The sequence below is a fragment of the Astyanax mexicanus genome, chromosome 10 (assembly GCF_023375975.1).
Source record: "Astyanax mexicanus isolate ESR-SI-001 chromosome 10, AstMex3_surface, whole genome shotgun sequence".
In the NCBI taxonomy this organism is placed as follows: domain Eukaryota; kingdom Metazoa; phylum Chordata; class Actinopteri; order Characiformes; family Acestrorhamphidae; genus Astyanax; species Astyanax mexicanus.
In genome coordinates, this window is record NC_064417.1 from 38,102,832 (window position 1) to 38,129,826 (window position 26,995).

Here is a 26,995-nt window from a genome sequence, read left to right on the forward strand (position 1 = left end):
CGTATTGTATGTTTAATGTTTTTGTCTGATTCTTTGTTCTGCTTTCACATTTTTGTTAAGCTGTTTTGCGACAATATCAGTCATAAAAAGCACTCTATATTTATAATTAATTTGATTTGATATGACATAGAAGCTAAAGAATGCTGCACTGATCTCTGGGATATGCGTGTTTTTTTACATGAACAATTCTAGCCAGACGATCACTATCACTCACAGTGCTGTCCACTGTGGGTTATAACGACATCTTTTACAGTAGTTTTTGTATATATGGACTAAAAAGCAAGTTCATACTAACACCGTTCATATACTTTACCAAGAACATATAAAATCTCTTTTGGTCCTAATATGATATTTTAACAACCTCCACATAATACACAGACCATACTGTCTAATGAACCTTTGTTTTGAGAAAAACCCTGCTGGTCTAAGAAACATCTGCAAAGCCCCAGTGTCATTATCTGGGATAACAAGGCTAAAATGCTCACTTGAGTCATGCTAGGCTATTTCCATATTTAACTAAGATAATAATCACTGCTAATTCGTGCGTGGCTGATGGCCTGGTGTGTGTACATATGTCTATGGATGTACAGTGTCTACGTCTGTGTGTGTGTCTAAGGTGGGACATGGTGGGGAATGGAAGTCCCAAATTTAATTTCCTTGGTTCTAATTACATTGGCCTTTAATCATTGCAGGCATGAGCCGTATTGGCAGTTTGATGCTCCTGCACTGCCAGTGGCCCATCTGGAGAGGGTCGAGAGAGGGGGCGAGAGAGGAAGCCGTCCCGGGCCCCCACTCCCCCGCTCCCGGCACCCCACCATCAATCTGTCAAAGATTCCTGATGCTAACCAGCAGTCCTACACCTCATCTGGGGACGGACGCCATCAGCGTCCATCAGCCGAGGCAGCAAAACGGAGGCGAGATCTCAGCCTCGTGCTGCATGGCTGCTTCCTGGAGCTAGAAGGCTAACACGGCTATCAGTGGATCTAGGGGAGATGAGCATGAAGTCATGCTTACTAACACAGTAGCAAAGGTATACCTGGCATTCGATTTAGTCTTACAGATATGCTTTCTATGCACAGTGATATGCAAAATTTGGGGATCCCTGTCAGATTCTTTCAGTTCGAGAGGTTTTTTACCCATTTTTCTAAAAATGATGGAGTTGATTCTTGGACTTGGACTTTAAATGCACAGCTCTCTTGAAGTAGTCAATTGTGTAGTTTGAGGTGTCATTAGGAGGAGCTGTAGGAGCTAAGCCATCCTCTTTGCGACTTCAGATTTTTCTAGACATAGTGTGATGTTGGATAAATTGACTTTTCCTTCTACCAGAACAATCAAGGTTTCCTCTGTACCACAGACTACAACCCAAGGTAGAAGCATAGCCAATCCACCCACATGCTTAACAGTTGGAAATGGGTTCTTGTAATGAATATCTGAACTTTTTTCTACACCTGCTGCTCATTGTGGTGCTTTCACACCTACCATGTCTGGTCACAACTTTCTGACTTTTTACTTTGGTCTGAATGAAAAGCAGCAGGTATGAAAGGTGCTGCAGACCCCAGTCCAAACAAAAGGACAAAAATATGATCTGGCCACATTAGATGGTCTTCATCCAGATCAGTTTCTGACTGGCTACAGTTAAAGCAGGCTATCATCCCCAATCAAACAACAGCAGAAGAATTAGTGCTTATTAAACATTATGCTTGTGACCCCTAGATCTACTGTGACTATAGATAAACCTTTATTTACAAATATAAATAAAATGAATCTAATAGTAATCTATTACAATGTGCTTTATTCTTACAGGGACTCAGAATTAGGCATGACACCTGAAAAGACAATTCACCAAATTTACACACACTCCTTTACAAACCAATCATTGTCTAGGGATTATAAAAAGGCGCAGCCCACGTAGGTGATGATGATAGGATGTAACAACCTGGACCAAACATCTAAATTTTTACAAACATATGAACCTTAGCTTTATCAGTCCACAGCACTAATTTTTAAAACACACCATACTTGTTGAGTGGTATAACTGCACAGTAGAACAGTGCTCCACCACTCTACTATCAAATGTATAGTTTATACTAGATTACGACTGGGATTAGGAAGCATAATAACTAGAATAGGGTATCCCATATACTATTAGCTCTATATATATATTCTATATAGCTGTTTTAGCCATAGTCACACAGAAGTATCCCGACAATGGCTTTGATCCTTAAGCTCTGCTGTAGTGTTTAACTCCCTGCCACGAGCGTGTAAAGCGCGCGGCAGATCAGAAGTGGCAGCGTGTGTAAAACGCTGAGCCGAGCCATCTGCAGCGACACGTCCGGCAGGTGTGGCTGCTCGTAAAGCAGGCCGTGACTGCCCCTCGGCCCCTAGTTCATAACTCACTCTATCACCCACTCCCTCCCTCCCTCTCTCTGTCTCTCCCTCTCTTCCTCACTCAGGCATTCTGGGTAGAACACCAAGAGCCTTTTTCTGCTTTACGAGCCCCCAGATCAGCGTTTCCCATAATGGCACAAAAAGGCACGCGTGGGTTCCTCTGCGTGTGTGTGTACATGGAGATGTAATAAAGCGGACAGTGGCGCAGCTTGAGTTATACCCGTTCATTCTTTCCTCAACCAGAGCTCCCTCAATCACACCTCTCTGCTGCAGGTGATAGAGCGACCTCGGCCCACGGCGAGCAGGCAATTCATGCAGCTCTTACGCTCCATTCGCACTCTGTGAATAACAATGTCAGCAGGATGGATGCGCACAGGCCTCGTTTGCTATTAATCGCCAACTTATAGAAAACATAACGCAACGCTAGGCCTACAGAGCTGGCAGATGCGTATAATAGTGACATAGTGTTCGGTTTTATTATTACTTGTATGACAGTGTGTGTGTGTGTGTGTGTGTGTGTGCAGGATTGTCTTAAACCAGCATAGTATAGCGGAGAGAGATAGACTTGCATGCGGAAAGCTTGCCTGGCTGCACTGTTAACACGACACAGACAAAGATATGGTCCTGGGCTAAGCAGAGTGCAAACAACGCTGCGCTCGTTAGTCGCAAAAGGCATCTTGACGTCCATATTAGCCAGATAGCCTCTCAATGAATAGAGGACTGGGATGCTGACTCAAGCAAAAGTGGTCAGAGGAGAAGTGAGGAAGGTTACGAAAGAGAACAAAAAAGAGAGAGAGAGAGGGAGCAAGAGAATCAACTCCGCTTCCACAGTCGATCTGAGCTGCTGTTGGCCAGTACGCCAGTAGGACATTAAGACACAGAAAGCATATGAAAAAAAATCAATGCGCCTCTGGACCAGCGCCTGTCCATTTTTTCTTCTCCGCTCCTCCGGTTAAAAAACCACAGGCTGGACTATTTCAGCAATTAAATCAGGAGTCACCTTGCTGAGCGCTGAGGAGGGGGGCGGGCGGGTGGGAGTACAGTAAGTGGAAGTGGGATACAACCCTCTCCTTTTTTAATTCCCCTCTCCTCTCCTTCCTGAGCCACTGCTGGAAAAAAAAGATCCAGTCCTTCTTTGCTTAGCTTGACAAAAATGTCATGCTAGTGTAGCTCATCCGCCATAGTTCGCTGTATGAATTCACTTCTTTAATTTTGCAGTAGGAAACAAGTGGTGGAAGTTTCAGTAGTTTCCCTGTCATCCCTATCTATCACCTTCATTTCTATTTTGTTTTTTTTTTTTTACATTCTTTATTTTGTGTAAAATATTCATGATGAAATTCCCAAATAAACAAAGGAAAAAAGGATTTTTTTCCCCTGTGGAGAAGCTTTGCCAATAGATTAGAACTTTCTAGAGCCAAAACTAATTGTGCCTAATAGCACTCATTGGCTAGAAGATGGGTATGGTATAAACAACTCCAGAATTTAGCTGTGGAGCAGTGGAAGAACTGTGTTCTCTGAAATGATGGAGCTAAACCCGATATCTTTTAGGATGAGTTTGGGAGTTTGGGATGAGGTGGGCTTGTGATTATCCAACATCTTGACCTCACTAATGATCTTGTCGCTAAATGCAATCAAATCCTTTTAGTAATGGTCCCAAACTCTAGTAGTAAATGGTCCCTGGACAATGGAGACTATTACTCAGACAAAAACAGGAAAAACTTTCTTCAACAGTTTTTTTGGAAGAAACAATGAATAAGCAGATTATCCACTCAACGGTCAAGTAAAGAGGAGCTTTCCTACGTATCATCCATCCACCAAGCACTGATTTGAATTAACCTAGACAGAACTGGCCTTCTGCAAAATAGACTAATTCATAGAAAAATTAAAACATTATACAGCTCTAGAAAAAACACTTCAGTTTCTGAATCAGTTTCTCCGCTATTTATAAGTATAGTATATGATTAAAAGGAACATTGTTGTTTTATTCTATAAACTACGAACAACATTTCTCCCAAATTCCAAATACAAATATTGTCATTCAAAGCATTTATTTGCAGAAAATGAAAAATGGCTGAAATAACAAAAATGCAGACTTTTTAGACATCAAATAATGCAAAGAAAACAAGTTCATATTCATTACATTTCCAGAGTTTAGAAATCAATATTCGGTGGAATAAACTTGTGATTTTAAATCACAGTTTTCATGCATCTTGGCATGTTCTCCTCCACCAGTCTTACACACTGCTTTTTGATAACTTTATGCTTTTACTCCTGGTGCAAAAATTCAAACAGTTCAGCTTGGTTTGATGGCTGTGATCATCCATCTTTCTCTTGATTATATTCCTGAGGTTTTTAATTTGGTAAAATCAAAGAGACTCATCATTTTTAAGTGGTCTCTTATATTTTACAGAGCTGTATATGCCTCATAGATGAACTTTCAACTAACATTAGACTACAATTCTATTAAATGCAATGTAACCCTAAGCTGAATGTAAAAGCTATTTCTAATCTAAACTAAACCTAAAAATCTAAACCCTAGATCTTATGTGTAGAGTTTCTTAGGTGTAGTTTCACATTCAAAAGAGATTTTTTTTTATTTTTATCTTAGAATTCAATTGCTTTTAATAGACATACGGTTAAATGTTAGTTCAGTATCTATAAGGCATCTATAACGGACCATCTATATATGGACCAAACATAGATGTGTGTTAGTGGACTGAGCAGTCTTTAAACACCCACTGAAGTAATTGAAATGTGTGTGTGTGTGTGTGTGTGTGTGTGTGTGTGTGTGTCTGTGTGCAGAGACCCAGTGGCTCATGCAGATGAGTAAGGATATGCCTACAGGCAGGGAATCATTTGACGGAGGTCACTGAGGTCAGAGATGGGAGTGACACTCTGTTAACTGAATCTGACCAGAGGCGAGGGCGTGCGCACACACACACACACACACACACACAAATGCAATTACCTTGCACAAGCACACCATCAGCTAATGAAAATGATCATCTTAGCCATGAATCTCAGACCCCCGACAGCAGGGAATAGGCTTCTCTATTCTGGTATAAAAGCAGTCGCTTTTCCTCAGCTCAAACTGTCAATACCACTAAAGAGCTGGGGTTGTACAGGCTGTCAAAAGCAAGCAGATGATCAAGCAGTCTGTCTGTCTGTCTGTCTGATGGTCTCTCTCCCTCTTTGTTTTATACTAGACTGCCTAGTAGACAACACAAACTAAGCAGCAAGAGATAAGCTTCTGTCTCTGACTGTACATCTACATTGTGGAACAGCTGGGTGTGTCTAATAGAGTGAAGGACAGTGATTGTAGCACAGTGTTTAAAAACTCCAGCAGCACTGCTGTATGTATCTGATCAACCCATACAAGCATAGCCATAACACCACCAACATAATAACAGTGTCACTACAGTGCTGAGAACGACCCCACCACCAAATAAAAGCTGCTCTGTGGTGGTCTAGTGGGTTCCTCTTCATTAAAGAACAGGGTGAAAGAAGGATAATGAAGCACTACACACTGAAAAAAAAATGATGTGTAAAACTTACTTTAAAAAAGTTTTGCAACTTTCTGCATTTGCTTTTTTTAAGTAAATTTAATTTCAGATAAATTTAAGTAACTTCAACTCAGAATTAAGACTTAAATGTTACATAAAGTAAATAAGTGAACAGAATTTTAGTCAATCCTTTCTTTTATTAAACATTACTTAATTTCTGCATACAATATTACCTAATTACAATTTCTTAATTTATATTACTTAAATTATTTATGATACATAATATATTATAATTCCTCAAGTTTAAATATTTTTAGATAAAACACACATATTACAATGTCTCAACACATGGATGGCATGTAATACATTCTTTTTAGTTTTAACTAAAATTATACATAATAATATTGTATAAATTAAGTAATTGTAATTAGGTAATATTTTATGCAGAAAGTAAGTAAAGGTCACTAAAAGAAAAAAAAATATTTAGTAAAAATAAATGAAGTAAAGTTTAATAAAAGAAAGGATTAACTAAAGTTCAATTGACTTATTTACTCTATGTAACATTTAAGTCTTGAAACCGAGTTGAAGTTACTTAAATTTACATGAAATTAAATTTACTTCAAAAAAGCAAATGCAGAAAGTTGCGAAACTTAAATGTTATGCATCATTTCTTTAGTGCAGTCTGTATTTGTAAATATAAACTACATAGTGCTCCTCCTAAACGCTCAGTGGTGCTTAAAAAATGGATAATGGGTGTAGAAACAAGGAGGATGTCTAATATTTTTGCTGCATTTGCTTCAATTTGCTTCTGTTCTCACTTTTAAGATGAAAATCTGGGTTCATCTAGTCCAAGCACCACTGTATTACATGACTGTAAATACTCCTGACATGTAGTAGACTGTAGTAAGGCTGGAGAACCAGGGAGAGGCAAGCTTCAGAACACCAAGTACCGGCTCAGCAGGACTGTACTGACCCATGAGCCACCTTTCCGAACATGACCTCCATCAGATAGAGCAGGAAACCTTCCAGAACCGCAATGCACCGCATCACATCGCATCCCACACCCAGGCCTGGAAGTGAACACAGCAGCACGCCGAGGCCACATACCACAGCTGATCTTTAACTATAAAACAGAGGAAGTGGCCCATTACATGTAACCTTAACAATCGCGTTCTCCGTTCATTAGGACAAATTATCGATAAGCTGGACTTGGGCTCCAGCCCTGACCCGGAGAAGGGAAGACGGGTTCTGGACTTGGGGAATGTACTGTTTATTGTTGTAGGTGAGCGATAGAGAATGCTAGCTTCCAGAACATGCGCTCCCTCCATCCAGCAGAAACACTGAGCTTTTAAAAGCAGATATTTCTTCTTTTAGCAAAAGAGCACGGTTCAGATGAAGATGTAGATAAGCCCCATCTGTGCACGCTTTTGTGTCCATTTTCTGTCAATGTATTGGTTGTCTTTAAGGCTGCTGCTGATAAAGTTATCAATGTCCATTAGGAACAAAAGGGTCAATGTGGATGTTTGACACAATATTGGCTCAAAAAAGTGAAATCTATAACGTTTGTCTCAGACTCTGTAGCTTATGTTAAGCCAGAGAGCTGCCAGCAGGCTGTTTACGTCTTACATCAGCCTGTGTTTTCAGCCATTAGATGACAAATGGATTTCATTTGACTGCATAGTAAACACACCCAGGAAGCATCGAGATTGGATTAGGATCGGATCACTCAAACCACATTTGGAGGTGGTCACAGAGGGTGGTCAGATGTGTTATATTGTAATTTTTTTAGGATCTTAGGCTGTGCTCACACAACTCTCTGAGCTGTGCTTTGTGTGGCAGTGGGAACAGCCAAAAACACTGAATCTGACATTTTCAGTTCGTTCTGATTTAAGCTATTTTCATATGTGCTTCTGAAATCCTTCACATGTCCGATTTAGGACAATGGAACTCAGTCTGATCAGCCAGATCAGAATTTATTTGACTTTTACTTTCACAGAAATCCAACTCAACATTTGCTTGTTCAAGGAACAATGGATGGCAGCAGTGAGGGAAGTTTTTCAGTGATGAAACTTAATATTTATTAATATTTAAGGTGATTCCTAAAGAAATGGCTGAAGATGACCACAGGTGAGGTTAAAGGATTGCAGAGTCAAAGGAAAATAAAAAAGTTCTAAAGTTCTAAAGTTATATTGTTTGCAACCAGGGGCGCAAACAATATAATGAATGCATTGTCATTAATAATCTCAGCTGAAGACAGTAAAACTCCTTGATAGTTCCTGTGATGCTGCAGAAAATGAAACTGAAACTTCATGTGAAGCACTGTTTGCTCTTTTGGACATTCGCATAAGTTTTTGAGTGAAACTGTGGGGGTTTAGAATTGGCCTATTCCACAGCTCTGTTTTGGCCTTGTCAGATTTTCTAATAAAGTTAAAGACAACAGTGTTAGCCCCAGTTGTAGTTCCAGTTCCAATAACTTTCATTATTCGATGATGCCAATAAAAATACAGTTTGACATTCTAGTGTGCTTTTAATCAGTTATACAGTATACTGTATAATACACCGGTAACAACTAAACTAGTTGATGATGTTACTAAAAGTTATGTAGCTACATACGGATCTCATTCAGTCAAACTGAGAAAGCATTTAATTAAAACTAAATAGATACAGTACATACAGGCATAGACAAGCTCTTAGATTAGTCCACAAACTGATACGTTAATTAATTACACAATTAATCGCCAACTGCAGCTTCAGCTTCCAGCCACACAACTAGCAGCGAACAGCAAAATAGCAAAAGCAGCTCCTGGACGTGTTAGTAAGAGCATAAATTTGTCAAAGTCCATTAGTGTAATTGCGAGAGGTTGGGAAACATTACTCAGTGCAATATCCTGAAGACATCTATCTTATTGAAGTATACTGATTAATTGATTTCCCATGATTGCAACGCTTATCAAGTATTAAGACAAACGATCCAAGGACACAGAGCGTGGGCACAGTCTACAGCTCTTGGGGAAAATTTGTTCTCCTTCTCATGGGCAGACTGTGCAATAATTCACAACCTGGCCTAAATACAGCGGACAGCTTTTTCATTCACTCAGGCATAATGGAGTAAGTCTTTAATTCTTTCTTTTTTTAGGGGTGACAGCTGTTTAGACGTTATACTCACAGGTTCTTGACGTTGGTGATTCCGCGGAAAGACTTGCGAGGGATGGCCTGAATCTGGTTCTCACTCAGGTCCCTGCACATAAAGAGAGAGAGAGAGAGAAAGAGAGAGACAGGGTAAGGGAGGGGGAGAGGAGGAAAGAGGGAGGGAGATGAAATGTTAGGAGTATGTTTGAAGCCACTTCACATTTCAGAAGAAGCATCTCAGGCCAGATGGGTATTGAGACGCTCCAGCCTTTCTTGAGTGATACGACTCGGGCTTTGAAGTCCAAAACCAAATTGTTCAACAGACCATAAATGTCACATCTTCCCTTTTTTTTTTTTTTTTGCCTTTTTTTCTTGTCTGGACCCTCTATCACCACACATGTATGTGAGCATGTGTGGGTGTGTGTGTATGCATGCATGCATGTGTGTGTAGGTTCTTCTTATGTAAAACATTTCGGAAGCAGCATACGACTTTCAAAGAGCAAAACAAAAAAGAAAATACTGTAAAAATCATACTGAGTTTTTGGGTAACATTAGAAAGCAAGAAAACAGAACAATAAGATAAATAAGAACAAAAAATCTTCTCCATTCAAAAACATCAGCGCATTAATGACCGGCAGCTCAATTTCTTCCTTAATTATTTATTTTATGCTCAGTTATGAGCCAAATGATTTTTGACATGTCACAATGGTTGGGCTTAACTTTATTAAGCCTGTTTGTTGGTTGGCTCATGCCGGCAAATATAATTTGAAAACCAGAATGCAATTACTGGCCAGAGAGGAAATAAATGAGATATGGAATATCTGGCCGGCTAATCGGAGTGTCTGCCTTGCAGTCATGCCTGCAACACGCAACACGGTGAGCCCTGAGCTTGGGTCAAAATGCCTGCCCTTGCTACAACCAATTTCACTGATAAACAATCAGGCACGGCTCCAAACACTCAGCGGCCTTCTGCCAGGCTCCCTGCCTTCTCCCTAATCATGCATCACCTACAGGACTGCCAGCAATTTCCTCTTAGGAGCATTATACAAACAGAATTTATCAGCTTCTGCTCTCCCCCCACCCCCCACAGTCCTCCTCCCTCCCACCAAAACTGGATATGGATGTGTTTTTAGGAATCAATCAACTTTTATTAGTACGGGAAAAAATCTTAATAACTTTGTTATGCTCAGCACTGAAGGAAAACAGAATTTGGGGTCTGGCCGCTCTTGATTGGTTCTGACATGTTGAATGGTCCTGTGTTTTCTTGGATTGCATGCCTTTGTTGCCTTGATGTGAACAACATGATCTTTTGTGCATGTTTCCATCAAAAGAAAAAAGAAAGAAAGAAAGAAAAAAAATTAAAGCTATAGGCTCTGTGCATTGTAGAGGAAAACTGCATTAGCTATAATGGCTACAGAGTCTGCTGGCTTTTATGGCACAAATGCAAAACAGTCGTCTAGGTGAGTGTGTGTCAGAAAAGTTCTTGATTTCTCTCTTTTTAGATAAGATGCTACTAGCCCACCAATGCTAACACGGGAGATACGATAGAATAAAAGATATTGCTCTAATGCTCAGTTTGGTCATATGAGAGACTACTTGTTAATGCTAGAGCCAATGATGCTACAAAAATATTCTGGTTAAGCTTACGGCCAGATGCTAGCCCAACCTTGTATCAGAAAGCTAACAGTGGCACAGAAGTCATGGTTCTACTTGCCAGTCTTAGCATAAATGCTAGCGCCAGAGATGAGATGCTATAAGGAAAGTGCAGTGTTGAAGTGCAGCATTATAAGGGAGTTTCAGTGAGGCTAAGCGCAGCGGCATTAGCATTAGCCGCTGACCGAAGCTGACTCTTTTGCCAGTCAGAATTGAGTATATCGGACTGTAGTCTTCATGTTTACCGTGTTAAAAAAAGGCTACACAGGATGAACCACTAGCTGATAGAGGCCTGGGTTACCGGAACACTGCTAAAAAACGTCTGGCCAGCGCTGCTAACCACGACTGGCTAGCGCTGCTTACCGGGGCTGGCTAGCGCTGCTAAAAGCGTCTGGCTTGTGCTGCTAACTGGGGCTGGCTAGCTTGGATGAGCTTCTAGCATATCTTTGTGCAGTAAATAGAAGATTACTATTCAACAAAACACTGAAACAAAAGACTAATGCTAGCACAGATGAGATGCTGCTACACAGTTCTAGCACAGAAGATGAGTTGCTAGCCAATTCTTGTGCAGGAGATGAGATGCTAAAAGCAATTTCTGGTGAAGCAGATGCTACTAGCTAATCCAAGTACTATAAATTTATGAAATCATGGCACTTCTAAAAATGCTATTAAAAACTGTGGTAATGTGCTTACAGACAGTCCAAGCTCGGTTAAGAACACAGAACACCCTTTTCCAGTCCTAGCCCTGTATTTGGTACGCCACTAGCTAATCTGGGGACTGAGAGTGCGGCACTGCACTTCCACAGCTAATAAATGTTTTACGGCTTTGTTTACTCAGTGGAATTTTTCCCTCTTATCATTCTGACAAAAAGGCAAATTGTCCCGGCCAAATAAGAGCAGTTATGAGGAACCATCGCTCTCTCTATGGCGGCAAACAACTCGCAGCTTCTTTGCTGTAGTGAAAGTGAAATGAAGTCGTAGGCGAGTGGGGAACGCACCACAGCAATAAGCCGCATTAGGTGTTGCTTAATGAATAACGACTGGAAACTGGAAAGCTGTGGTTGTAAGGAGATAATGAAAGCTTATGAGAGAGAAATCCTTTGTGCCAGGAATAATAGCAGCACCCAGTATTCATCTTCTTTGGTCATACTTCTAAATAAAGTGCGGTGAGCCAACACAAACGTTTTGTCCGTGGCTCTATTCAGGATTGATATCTATGGTGTGTGCAGTGCAGGCCTTTCACAAGATCATGCAGTGCTCGGGCCTACAGAGGTCAACCTCATGTAAACGAGGACGAATCGCTGAATCGCTCACAGACAGCATGTGTGTGTGAGCGTGTGTGTGTGTGTGTGTGAGCTTGTGTGTGTGTGTGTGTTGGGGGGTGCATCGGTCTCCCTCCTCTGACAATCTGCTTGCAAATTTCATTAATTTTATTTTCCTTTCGCCCTCCTCCTCCTGACTCGCAGGATGGCTGCCATAAATCTCCTATTGATTCCATTAAAGCCTCCCATGTCCAGACAACCTGGCAGCACCAAAACATATTACTGATAAAAGCTAAACAACACACAAGGATAACAGAGCAGGAGTGCAAGGAGAATCTGTCCTCGAGACCACAACACATATACACACACACACACATACATACATTTATATATATGCACATACACATACACACATGCAGCTGTACACAAGAACACAAGAGCAGTTAGAGGAATATATTCAGGGTCTGTGTGTGTCTGTTTGTGTGTGTGTGTGTTATGGTCAATTCTGCTTCTTATCACACTACACAAATGTCATCCTTTATCTGTTCTTTGAAAAATGGAATAAAGCGATTTGGAGCGGTATTCTTCAATCTGCCTTTTCTTTTCCTATGTTTTCTCTCACGGCACAAAGTTCAGTCAAAGCAAAGCAAAGGTGTGAAAAAGTGTGATTGTCAAAAAGTCGAGCGAGGATGAAGAGCCTATTAGTGTAACATGGACAGAGAGAACACTGCTAGCTGTTTCCAGATTGTTCCCACAGATCTAATCTCTCTCTCTTATTGTACCGTATTTTTGTTGTATTCGAGATATGATTTTTTTATGATAGTCACATCAATAATGCTTTAAATAACTACATTAATAATGCTTTAAATAAAATCATCAAACACAAACTGCATTACTCGTGTGCAGAAACAGGGGGAGCTCTTCATACTGTAGACTGTAGTCACGTGACAAACCTAAAGCTGGAGGTAGAGCGAGGTAAAGGTCCACAGTGAACGCCTGGAAAAAAATGACTGCAGCCAAGACATGTTCTGAAAAACCTTTCAAAGGATTAAGACTCATTTTGATATTTAAGTTCTTGCGTTTCACAACGATATCAGGATATCCAACAATGTTATCGCACGTCACACTTTTTTTTTATTCATATCATGCACCTCTACCTCCAACACAAGTCTTTTAATACTGTAAGATCAAAACAGGCATCATTTTCTCTCTCTCTCTCTCCAGCTTATCAGGAGCACAGTGCAGTAGGGGCTGTAGACCGGGCTTGCTGATTCGTCTCCTGCCTTGTCCGTGCCTCTCCTGCTATCTACCAGCCTCTGCCGTGTTTGCAGGGTTTGATCTTGGCAGGCCTGTTATCTGCATGCCAAATTGAATCTGGGGTTGGAGATCCTGTCAGAGGAACCAACGCCTGTCACTGGTCTCTATTCACTTTGGAATATACACCGCTCACCTACACACTCTCAACAACCCCATTCCACCCAAATATACCGCCTCCATCCATGCTCATGAATTTGATTTAGAAATCGTTGCTATTATGCAAAAACCCTGTCTCTGAAAAAAATGGAAACTTTACAGGAGAAGAAAAAAAACCTTTTGATCTTTCCTGGACATCAATGTAAAGGGATTTTATTTTTATAAGTGATTTTGGAGCATTTCTGTTGGTCTATTCATCATAAAATATGGGCACAATATGAAGAGCATTTGTCAGATTCGAATCATGTGAAAAAGTGAAAAACGACAAAAATGTTGCATCTCCAAATTGGTATCTTTAGAACAGAAGGTAAAACCCGTTTTAACATTCAGTGAAATTCAATGTTAAACGACTTTAATCCAAGTCCAAGTGTTGGAGCATTACTACTGATACAAAATAAAGAAGATCTGTCAGATTCAAATTATGTAAAAAAATTACAGTAATGAAACCTCAGTAATAAACCAATTATAATATAATATTAATTGTAGTCGTTTCTACAAAATCCCCACCTCCTATAGCTCAGCTCCACACTCATTTCCATGCCCTGACCACACTGATATGATCACTACAAGATGTTGCTCTTTTTCTATATGCTCACATTACCCTTCCCACATCAACATCTACACACAGATCCTACATATTACAACTAAACCATCCTATCCACCCCAGCATCCACACTCCACACATGGGTGAGAGGTTACCAGGGACCTGCAGCCATTTCTATCAGGAATATTGCGTTACATTATTAATATAATACAGGCCTTCATAACCGGCACCGATCACGTCACCTCCATATTACATCTAAGGAGCATTCACAGCTTCAGGGAATGGCAGCTCACACCAGCAGAGCGAAAAGAAAAAAACTGCAGGTTTTCCATGGGTACGCATTAGAGGCCTCAGACGCTAAGCATGGTCAGCATGGTGAGCATGGTGGGTTGGTCCTCACAAAGAGTGCGGAGCCCAGGGCGAACAGGCCCGCCCACAGAATTACAAAAGCACCACGGATTCCAGTATTTGTTTTTTGTAAGTGTGTCGTGGGGAATCAGGAGCTAGTGATGGTTCAGAGAACTGACAGGGTTAAGACAGCGGCTTGAACGGGTCAGGTGCTGCTTTCTCTGTTACACACACATGCTTGTTTTAAGACAATGTCAGGACGAGGGGGCCTACGTATGTCTTATATTACACTCATCATCAAAGAATCAGTTGCACCCAGAAGGAATTAACTGACAGGAATAAAAATTGGTTGGTGATTTAAAACCATGGGACATGCAACCGTGCTGTGATTGATGTGTGCAATGGTAGCATCATTTTTCAGGAAAGTATGTCAGAGGCTTGGAAAAAAATGTAGAAAGCAGCAGTTGGGAGAGTTTAAAAGAGTGTCATCGTAGGGGGGCTCCTGGAAGCTGAGGGATCGTAACAACATACTGAGCATCACTGTTGGCAACAGTGAATCAAAGAAGTCATGACTTAGGACATTTAGCGAGCAGAGACGTCCTTCATGAGTTATCCTGTAAGTGCCAGCACCACTGGCAGACGGCTGCATGACGGCTGCAAGAAAACACGGCAGATGTTCATGAGGAGCAGCGCGGCATCATCGTGTTACAGCTCTTTAGCTGGGGTGGCTGCCCTCAGTCAGGCTTGATGGAAAGTAGGTTAATACTTGTCGGCTTGTTAAACCTGAACGCTACAACTTGCACTACACCGGACCCGTAACAGGCAGCAGGCTGAGAAGTGGGCTGAAAGGAAGACACTGGGGAGATATAAGCTGAGAGAGCTACAGCAGCCATGATCAACCTCACAGAGAAAGCAGCAGCAATAAAACTACTTCTACTGAGATCTGAGGAACGATTCAGTGTGTTCAACATATCAAACTATAAAAGAGAGACAGAGAGAGTGAGAGAAAAAAAAGAGAGAGAAGAGAAAAGAGAGTTATCCTGTTAGTGCCAGCACCACTGGCAGATGTCTGCATGATGCAGAAACACATGCATGCAGACCATCAAACCACTGTATAAATAAGACTGAGTATTGAGACTGATGTTAAATAATTGTTTATATAAAGTTTAAATAATTGATTTGTCAGATCCAACCAATAGAATATAATATAAATAGTCGAAAATGACTTGTAAAAATTTTTTTTTACATTGACTTCCATTAAAACTTAAGAAGGTTTTGCCCATCTACTGTAAAGCTGACAGTTTTTTGCATGATAATGATGATATATGTGGTTTATATCTGGTTTTCCACTAAACTCTGGATTGAAATTTTTGGTCCCAAAAACACACAAAAGCAAATACATACTTACACATACACACACACACACACACACACACACACACATACACGCTGAGCACATGGGTTATGAGATGCACATTTCTGATTTCTTTCATTAAAGACACAGCCAGAACCAGAGGGGAAGAAGACCCCCTGAGGGCTCCATAAGCGTTTTTGTTTTATGAAACCAAAGACGCCTTCAATGGACAACTTCTCTCTACTGCAATCTCTGTGCATTTCCATTCCAGCTGCTGCATATCTGACTGCTTTCTTTCTTCCGTCTTTCTTTCTCTCTCTCTCCTCTCCCTCTCTTTCATCCATCTCTCCCTTTTACTCTCATTCATCTCTCTTTCTGTCAGTTCTCATCCTTCTCTGTGGTGAAAGTGTAAGGACACTCCTACACCAAGGCTGCAATTCATTCACACTTATTCGATAAAGATATATAGAACGGCGCATAATAAATACTGACCCCTACCCGGCTCGTATTTCAGGCCCTTTTTACAGCCCTGCTTATGGCTATGATGGGCGCGACACAGCGGCGTAGGATTCTCCTGCAGTTAGCGGTCATCTCCATCTTGGTTTATGGCCACTTTTAAAAATGGAGGCAAATTAAAACACTATGGATTCCTGGCCCTGAAAGACTCTAAAGTGTAATTGGCTTTCAGGATGACTGTAGCTCTTAATTAAAGCGGAGAACAGAGGCACGTTTTCATTGGCCGGCATGAGAAATAGAGGGAAAGCAGAGGCTAAATGTTGCTTTCTCTTTGAGGAATGGGGATTAACTACCTCTTCCTCTCTCCCTCTCTTTTTCTTTCTCTCTCTCTCTCTCTGCTTCTGTCTCCTTCTCCTCTCTCCCTCAATAAAACACCAGCCTGCAGAATCAGCTCGCATTCTCCGTACCCTTCCCGTCCATTAATTAGAGTTATGATTGCGGTTTCTCCGCTGAAATATATCTCTAAAACAGAGAAGAAGCGAAAGGCAAATATTATATTCTGGCAGGTGGCAGAGAACCAACGTGGAACCGCACACTGGCTCTGGATATGAAGCTCCGTTCTGTATGAGGAGCAGTGCGGCATCATCGTGTTACAGCTCTTTAGCTGGGGTGGCTGCCCTCAGTCAGGCTTGATGGAAAAGACAGCACGGCAGTGTAGGTTAATACTTGTCGGCTTGTTAAACCTGAACGCTACAACTTGCACTACACCGGACCTGTAACAGGCAGCAGGCTGAGAAGTGGGCTGAAATGAAGACACTGGGGAGATATAAGCTGAGAGAGCTACAGCAGCCATGATCAACCTCACCGAGAAAGCAGCAGCAATAAAACTACTGAGATCTGAGGAACGACTCAGTGTGTTCAACACATCAAACTATGACAGAGAGAGAGAGAGAGAGAGAGAATGAAATATTGAAACGAAGAAAACAGACATAGATTGAAGCAAAGCATGAAAGAAAGCACAAGTGAATAAAACGAAGGAGAAAAAAGAAGCAGGTAAAGTGAAATACAGTGAAAGATAAGGAGATATTTAAAAAATATGTTTAAACAGATGTAAAGAGAAAGAAATGCTGAATAAAAGAGAGAGAAGGAAATATAGAAAAATAGAAAGAGATTTAGAGAACGACAGACTGAGAGAGTGATAAATAGAGTAGGAAAGAGTGGAGGGACAATGAAAGAAACAGAAAGTAAAAAAATAACAGAGAATGTAAAGAAATACAACAGAGAAGAAAGAGAAAAGGGGAAGCATAGAGAGAGAAAGAGAACAAGAGTAAGTGAAAGAAAGACAGATAGGGTTGTGAATTGGCAAGAATCCCACAAATAGTTAAGTGTCATGATACAGGTGTTCCGATAAATTTGATATATTACAAAACTATATTAAGCAAAACTAATACAGCATCAGTAAAGTGTGTCTGTATATGTTTTACACCTCTATAGATGGATAGAAAGAAATACAAATATACTAAGAGACAGAACAATAAAAGAGACGGAAGACTGATTATATTATAAAAGAGAAAGATTAAATTACAAAGAAAATGTGAGAAAATAAGCAAAGGAAATAGAAAGCAATTAAAGAACTAAATAAATACAGATGTAAAGAGAGGCAGAGAGGAGAAAGAATGAGAAAGACTGATAGAATGGCAGGATAAGTGAGAATTAAAGTGAAAGAAGAGAACAGAAAGAAATAAGAGAAAGAGAGAGAAATGGATAGAGACAGACGGAGAGAGAGAAAGAGAACAAGAGAAACAGAAAGCATGCATTAGTTGGAACTGTGTCCTGATCAAAGCTTGGCGGCGGCTGGTTTTGTATTCCGCTCCAGTCGTTTAACTCGGTGCCCTTGCTTAGTGTCTTACACTCAGCCCAAAGACTCCTTGATTTAATTAACTCAGTGCTTTATGAATAAAAATATTCCAGTATTGATCATCCCGGGAGCTGACGCAGGCTAAACTGGGACAGTCATTCGCTTCATTACGCCGCCCGCGTTTTTTTTTTCTGCTTGTAGCAGAGGGCAAGAAAAAAAAAAAAAAGAGGACAGCTTCTAAATCATGGTAAATGGGCTCAAATGCTCCCTTGGGTGCTTAAAGCTCTCTGCTCCAGCTTCAGCATTCCTCCACCGCTCCCAAGAAAGCGTCCGCGTATGGAAATTATAAATGGAAATAGTTTTTTCCCCGCGTAAGTATCTATTATGTTTTGTCGATACTTTAATTAAATTGGACAGCTTAATGTGATTTACCTTGATCCATACCCTTTATGGTTATAAAAGCCTTTTTGGCTCGAGGCCCGAGAAATGTCGAACAAATTTAGATGAGTTGGAGGCACGGCGAGATGAAAAAAAAAAAAAAAAACGAGGAATAGTTGGAGAGGTTGGGCACACGGGGTGATTTGTTATTGGTTAATTCACTTTTATTCCTCTTCTGTCATTTGGGCTTAATTCTCTTTCTTCTGCGGCGTCTGGGCCGCCGGACGGGGTCTGAGCGACAGAGTGGGCTTTTAGGAACATTTATAGCACCAATAAAATGTCAGTTATAAGGCACGACAAGACAGGAGAGCGCATGCGGACAGCGACAGCAGATCCGTCGGCCTGTCGGATACGCTTCTGGAGATAGGGAGGCATCAGAAAGATGAGGGCAGAGAGATTGTGTACAGTGTCTCGTATCAGTCTTGGCGAGAAAAGCTCCCACAAAGCAAAAAGCCCCCTGAAAAAAAGAGAAAACACGTGGTTGAAAGGATGAACCCGCTAATCAGACAATGGGATTTGAGGGGCTTTTAAAAAGAGTGGGCCGGACGCCTGAGCCCCGCTCACTCTCCGTCTCTCTGTTCACATCTGGGCCCCCTCAGCAGCCATAAATAATACTGAAGAGATTAAGAGATTGGCTGATGGGGTGGGGGGTGGGTGGGGGGTGGGGTGTAGGGAAGGGGAGGGGGGGTAGTGGAGGTGGGGTGTGTATCTGCGGAGTTTCAATTCATCTCGCGGCAGGTCACGGTTGCCACGGAGACCAAGAGCCATGCTGTCCAATTAACTCGGAGGCTGGTTGTGCAGGTGCAGGTGGTAGTGCAGGATGATGTGTGTGTGTGTGTGTGTGTTAATGTGTGTGTATGTGTGTGTGTGTTTGTGTGTGTTTGTGTGTACTTGGGTGTACTCAGAAATCCACAGAGACAGACTGAGAAGGTGACTCTGCAGAGGTACTGTATTGTTCAGTACTCACTAGATGATGAACAGGTGCTACATAAGTGTGAGTGAGGTACAGACTCTGAAGTCCGAGGTCAATTTAGGATTTTGCATATGAAAGGGTTATGTAGTAATAGAGTCTAACCAAATTAGTCTAGTTAATGTAGTTATTAAGCTGAAAAAGGAGATATTGAGTATTAAGACAGTATGTACTAACATAGCTCATTAACTAACATTGATATAGAAACTGAATGATGATTATTGTGTACTGTCACTGACTGAATGATTGATGAATTAATAAATGTATAAATTACCAAATAAAAAAATACTTGTAAATTTACTAAATCTACAATATCATTAGGTGTGATGTAAATAGCAATATGTCTTCATGTGTCTTCTGTGACATATTTAATGTAACTATTTGGGAACTACAGAAGAAATTTCTACATTCCTCTCCTGCTTAAACATGTGTCTTTACAGTGTAGTTTAGGGAGGATATTTTTAAAAACTCAGATTTCCCTCCCTCCCTACTTAATACCTAGAACCAGTATAATAGTTTAAATGATTAACACACGAATGTGAAACAATATGGAAGTTAATCTCTTAATAAAATATAAAATAAGGTGTCATCATGGTTCTTTGCAGGACGCCGCTGAACTGTCATTCCTTGAAGTATGGCCCAAGAACCAAAGTTTGCCTGTTAGGATGGCTTAATAACATTGAGAGACTATTGAGTAAATACTGTGTAGTTGCATAATATATGTTTCAAAACATAAAATGTTTTAGTTTTTTATATTACTATTTCACCTTTGAACCAAAAGGTTTGGGCGCACCTGCCACAGAAGAACCAGGATTGGCTATCTATAGGCCCGTTTTTAAAAAACAATTTTGTGTGAAGTAAATAATGTTTCCTGGTTTGAAGACCTTCTGCATATAAGTTCCTCATATTCACAAGTCTCTTTTTCAGACCACTGAGGGTGGATCTTCTTTAGCATCACATTTTATGGCACCAGGTGTATTTTAAGAGTGTGTAAGACAGTATGCACTGATAAAGGTAAGATAATGGCAGAACAGTTCTTAAAGAAACACTAAAGTAATTATGTTATAATAAGGACAGCTTATTATTATTATCTAATAATGTGTTTGTGTTTGATAGATTAGCACAGGTCACTGAGCAGGAGGTCAGTACTCTCCGGGGAACAGGGTGACTGACTGGCCAGTGTATGGCCGAGTCATAAGCCGGCTGGTTCTACACAGTAGCTTCAGAGCTAATCTCTGCAGGCTCCCTCTGATTCACTACAAACAGGCAGCCTAGGAAGGTCTGTGGAATGATCAGGCATGCGGGGTAGGCGGATGAACAGACAGTGTGATTGCATCGAAACAATACACCACTGTCCTACACGGTGACACACTCGGTGGGGGTGAGAAGAGATTTGCGTTTGTGTGTGTGTCACTGTGTGTGTTTGTGTGTTACTGTGTGCCACTCTGTTTGTGTATTCTGAATGACCATGGCCTGTCCACAACCACCCACATCACCTCTGTTTCCCAGCCCCCTGCTGTCTGCTGTCACTCCGCCTCTTCCCCTCGTCTCCGTGCGGAGGACAGCGCGTGCAGATGCGCCACCTTTGATGCGAAAAAAGAAACAAGCCGGTGTCCTTTGATCGACGCGATCACAAACAACAAGAGGAGGCCACCCGATAACACACGCTACAGCTCATTTCAAACAGCTCTATCTAATACTTCTCAAGCATCTGGAAAAATCCCGCTCTGTAAACAAGTTCCCAGAATGCGGCATGTTGGAAAGCGTAAAGACGCAAGACGCTCTGTTTGCTGCCTGGCTGGCAAATAAGCCTAATCTCTTTATAATGAGAGTAATCCAGTTAGACTCGGTAAATGGCTAACGTCAGGCTAATTGAATAAGAGCCAAAACTAGCTTTGTGTGCCGATGAGCCGCCGCCCTGCGCCTGGGCCTAGCTAGACCTGCAACGCTGCCTGCACCCTGTCAATGGAGACTAATGGTGAATGCAATCACAGGCAAATTCAATTGCGGCACCTGATCGTTGCCTTCAGGACACTCACCAGGACCGAACGCCCACCTGTGAGTTAGTGATGAGCGAGTTAATCTATATGGGGATGACATCCGCAGCCATTCGATTAAAGAAATGGCCGAATCGCTTGCCTTCACAAATCACAGGACCTTCCCTTCGCCCTTCGCTCTCGTGAATTTGCATATAGGGCTGGGATGAACAATGGTCCTGTATGAAAAGGGTCTTTTTTAATGGGGTCTTTTTAAATGCGAAAAAAAAGGCATATTGCCCTGATGTCACAGTTGAGGGCCAATGCTGATATCAAACATTTTGTATGTACTGTACATCTGCTGATACTGATACATGAACATTTAGTACATTTATGAGGATTTCTGAGGATAAGTAGTTTTTAATGTAACCTAATTAGTGCTGTGATATAAATCATGGTAGCTTAGAAGCTTAAAATAGACTACAATATATGGGCAAATACTTTTACACACACCTCTTAACCACTGGATTTAGGTGTGTGAATTCAGTTCTCTTGCTACAGGAGTCTCAGAAAAATCTAGTACTTTAATAAACATCAGTGAATGAATGGGTGGTTCTAGAGAGCTGGTACTGTTTTAAATTTTTACTGTTTAAAATGTTTTTTTCTACTAGATATTGTGCTATGATATCGGATGTGAGTGGCATTACTGTGACAAACTTCACATGAATTTATATAGATTCAGAATTAAACGTCATTAAAGACAGATATGAATGCAGTCCAACAACTCTAGGGACATTATTTTTTATTAATCCAAATGGGGCTGATTATTTCTGCAGATGATACGTTAGGAAGTAAGATACGACTGATTCATGGTACGCAGGAGCATTGCACCTAAATCTAATTAAGAGAATTTGAACATTAGAAGGGCGGTCGGAATATTTGGAGGGGAGGTTTTGGGGAGACGGAAGGAGACAGTCTTCACCACATTCCGAGCGTCCATGATCCAAGCGGCCACAGCGCCAGAGGAGCCAAGAAAAAGTGGGCCTCCACTGTCAAGAGAGTGAGTTTTTCTAGCTCTGTAATTACTCTACAAGCGAGTCTACGAAGGTCAACATAGCACAGTAATTAACATGTAACCTAACCTGAGAAAAGTCTAATTGCATCCAGAAAAAGGAAAGGAGAGTAAAAAAAAAACAAAAAACAACCAGAGGAGAGAGCTCGGGGCCGAGACCCAGGGGGCTCCAATCAGCCCGTGGCGCTTTTATCGCATGTTAGAAAATCCCCACTCTACTTTTCCAGCAACGGCCACCCAAACATAGGCCCATAATGGAGAAAGACAAACATGCAGGTTCTCATTCAGGAGTAATTGCCCCGGGCTCTAATGTGGTGGAAAAGACCTGCGCCGTTACTGTAAGCTTTTCCAGGCTACTTCCAATTTCCTATACAGGCTTCCCTATTAGGCCCGGGTATATTTTCAACCACTTGTGTCGATTCAAACAAGCCTGGTCGCTCTAAGGTCAAGAATGAAAGAGTGCAACTTCTTTCCCGTTTCATGCTCCAGCTTTTTGAGTCCGGCATCTGTTTTCTAACAAAGGCTGGAGGTCAGAGGTGCTGCAGTGGAATTGCAAATGAATGAGCAGCCAGAAATCAAGAGAGAGAGAGAGAGAGAAAGAATGAAGGAGAAATGAAGTGTCCAAACTGCAGGCGCCTCCTTAACCACAAGATGGAGCCCCCTGGCTTCTCTCAACCCTCTGAGCCAACCGATCAACAAGTTCATCTCTTCGCGGGCTGGCAGGGAGATTCAGCAGGCCGAGAGCGGGCCCAGCGCCCCAGGAGCCATAATATTTCCCCACATGTTTACATGCGAGCACATTAACGCACAGAAGGGCCAATGAGAGGGTGGCAATTATGACGACTGGTATCTGCAGCGGATCCTGGAACTGCTCTACTAACCACACACACACACACACTCACACACACTCACTGCATGGCCGCATGCAGGACTCATATAGAGCAAACCAAAATGTGACAAAGCTTAGCAAAACACATACAACCTAACTTTTTTTATTTGTGACAACCAAAGATAAAAACATGGCTACTGAAGATTCACGATAGTTATTATATTAATTAAAAATGTCAGTTTAAACCATTCTTTTAAAAGCCTGGCCAGAGACGAAAAAAGAAAATTAGCCTCCGGTGGCAAGTCTGGCACATGTATGCACTGTTTATTAATGGGCACTATTCCTACATCACTGTAAAACTCAACTCACAAATCTAGTTCTTTATGTAATATCATCTAATATCAACACCATTTTGGGATCTGATTAATGAGTGTTATGATAAGAAGCAGAAAACATCTGTTGTACAGCAGATTCTAGCCTTAGTTACTTCAGATATTGATATATGGGACTGTAAACATACACATGTATAAATATAAATGTGCACATACATTCAGCAGTAACTATGAAGTCACCAAGCTGGAGCTCCCTCAGTGAAGGAAGTCCTGTCTGAATGAATATGATATTAATGTGAGAGCAAAACCTCTTATTAAGACACTTCAACACTGTTGTGTAATGGTGACGTGAACATCTGGACTATAAATCTAGATTGTCTAGGGCAATTTGGCACAGGTATTATTTAGAAGGGGGATTTTGTAATCACTATAGCGAAAATATTATTTTATTCTTAAAATTGTTGATAAAGGATACAGAAATAGATAACGTCTTCTGTTCGTAATATGTGGTGATTTTGTCTATATCTGTGCATGCTCTCTGGAAGCTTCTAGACGCAGACAGACTGAAGCAGTACTGTGGAAATTATGGGGGCAATGTTGGCATACATTCGCAAAAAAAACAACAACTTTTGTTTTACACTTTTTACAGCCATTTACACTGGTGCCTTGTTGTTGTTGTTTTTGTTTTTACGTACTAAATATATATTATTACAACTTTCTTTATCATCGCTAAGATTTTTGTTGCTGTCAGAAAATATTACTCTAAACTGCCTATAGTGGATGTATTGTATATCATTTATGCCAATGTATACAATGCATAGAAGCATGTGGGCAGTGAGGGTTACATCATTTTTAAAGTGATGTTTTCATTTTTATATGGAAAGGGTGTATAAATAATACATCATTCACACAACATAAAGTATAAACATAATCTATTTAGGTCAAAATTTGTCACATTTTTATTTTCTACTCTTGGGTATGTACACCCTGGCGTAAATAACACTGTCAGTGCTTTTGGGAAAAGATTATCACTCTCCAATCTCTTGAGACTCTTGTCTAATTGGTCCACTTTTCTAGGAATTGGCTAAAAGTTAAGCATTTAAATCTTAAGTCTATATGTCTCCCAAAAACATGTCTGTTTATCCAATCACATTGGAATTGAGAGCTATAAACCCTACAGCTGTCTAACAAAATATGAAACTGCTTATATTGCATCCTGCTTGGACTAAAACGAATGAAGACTGGTAAAGTCACTACCTGACAGCTTTTACTTATTGCTTTTATTAAGGCAAGGGGATGTGTAACCAGGTACAAGAGGGTAAATGATGCATGGGACTCATTTTTGGTCTGAGGAGCTTCCTGAGCCACAGTTTAAGTACATTACAGAACCTACCCTCTCACCCTTCATCTGCTGCATCTAATTCAGCTAATGTAAGTAAATATCATTTACTTACATCAACTCAATGGATTAAATCAATGTAGTAGCTCCATTAATAGGAAAGAAAAAAAGTTTCCTTAGTTTCTTTTTTTTATTTTTATGCTAGTTCTGGTCTCCCAGAGTGTCTGTGTCCTTTTTACTGGGCCTCTGCTGAACTGGCATAATAGGATAGCAGTGGGTGGGGGCAAGAGAAGCCGTCTCATTTCCTCACCAATTTGCCCATAGACAAAGATGCTGCTGTCTGTCCACTGTCGGGCGGCTGGAAATAAGATATCTGTAGGGGGGAACACCTCAATGCCCTAGCCAGAATTAAAATATCCACATCTCCAGGCACCGCTGGGCCATGCCAGTGCTGCATAAGATACTGCGCTCTATCAGGAGGTGGGCATAAAAGAGTGAGAGAGAGAGAGCGAGAGAGAGTGAGAGAAATAGAGAAAGAGAAAAGATGATCATATCACATTGAAATGATGTATGTGCCACACACAGCTGACTCATTTCAGTCATGGCAGGTTCATTCAATGTATACATACATACATACATACACACACACCCTCACCTGCATACAGATACATACACAGTACAAGGTAGTGGGATACAGGAATTGCCGTGCTTGGTACTGTTTCTATTATGGGTGCCCGAGTGTTGCCTCAGTTGCCTGGCTGCGGTGTGTAAACTGCTTCCTGAGATTAGTGTCGAAACTCAATTTACCCCCAGTGCCCCCTGTCCCCCTTCCCCTAATCAAATCAGCAGCGCTGCCTCCCGCACGCCACCTCTTCCGGAGAAAGTGGAGGCGTGCGGAGCCACACACGCTCGCCACTGCCTTTCCAACAACTCAAAACTCAAAATCAGACTGCCCGGTCAGGCCGGCCAGCCCCGGACACCCCTCTCATCCCCTCCCCCCCGCATCTGGCCCGCTCTCTCCAATCTCCATCCCAGCTTGAGGTGAGGAAATCTAATGGGCCTCCACACCTAGTCGCGGGGCATTATCCCGCACGTCACTCCCTGCCGCTTCCTATTTGGCCTGCTGATTGTATCTGCATCACTCAATGTTGTGTGAGGCAGCAGGGCTGCTGCAGGCACGCTCCAGCAGCTCTACTCACACCCATTACGGCCATTACTGCCTCTCAGGCTGCATTCAGCAGCGCCCCGCAGGCCCATCACCGACTGTCTACTGCCCCGCATTCTACCCAAGCGCATTCCATATACATTCCAGTAACATTAGAATGCCTGAAATCCGTCTGGTATGCTAATTTATTCAACTCGTCTCCTGCTATACCGCACTATACATGTAACAGTGTAGCTGTAAAGTGTAGTATAAACGTGTTTTAGAGCCTTTATTTATTCAAATAAGGTGGTTATAGTACATCTTTAGTACCGATTAATGCAATGTATTAATGTATAATGGTTGCCTTTTTAGTACCACTTTTCTAGCATACAATAAGTAAAATGTCTCTTTAGTACATCTTTACTTACATTACATATAGTGATTTACAGTACCTCTTTAGTAGCACTTTTTTATCATTATTGTATTAAAGTACCTTTTAGTACCGTTTTTTCCACACAAATACCAGTACCTATTTTACTTACATAAAGGGATTACAGTCTCACTTTAATACCACAATATTAACATGCACACATTCTAATTTCTCTTTAGTAAAGTTTTAGTTGTGTACATTGATCACTGTAAGCCTTAAGTATCACTTTTATTATTTTAGTAATTACAATGCTTAATTAGTACCTTTTAGTCTCTTTTTGTGGTACTTTACCTACATACAGTAGTTACAGTTCCAATTTAGTACCTTGTCACTAACATCTCTTTAGTGGTACTTTACATACATATTGTAACTACAGTGCCTATTCAGTACCTTGTGACATCTCTTTAGTGGTACTTTACCTACGTACAAAAATTACAGTGCCTTGTTTGTACCTCTATACATACAGTACAAACAGTGATTTACAGTCCATTTCAGTT

At 41.1% G+C, this 26,995-nt stretch overlaps 1 protein-coding gene across 1 annotated transcript in view; it reads right to left on the bottom strand.

Moving 5' to 3' along the window:
- Positions 1-26,995, bottom strand: part of slit3 (slit homolog 3 (Drosophila)) — a 228,618-nt gene that overhangs the window by 103,634 nt on the left and 97,989 nt on the right. The window contains exon 5 of the mRNA XM_022684066.2: positions 9,058-9,129. Within this exon, the coding sequence (XP_022539787.2) occupies positions 9,058-9,129 (72 nt within the window). The remainder of the gene's footprint in view (positions 1-9,057; positions 9,130-26,995) is intronic.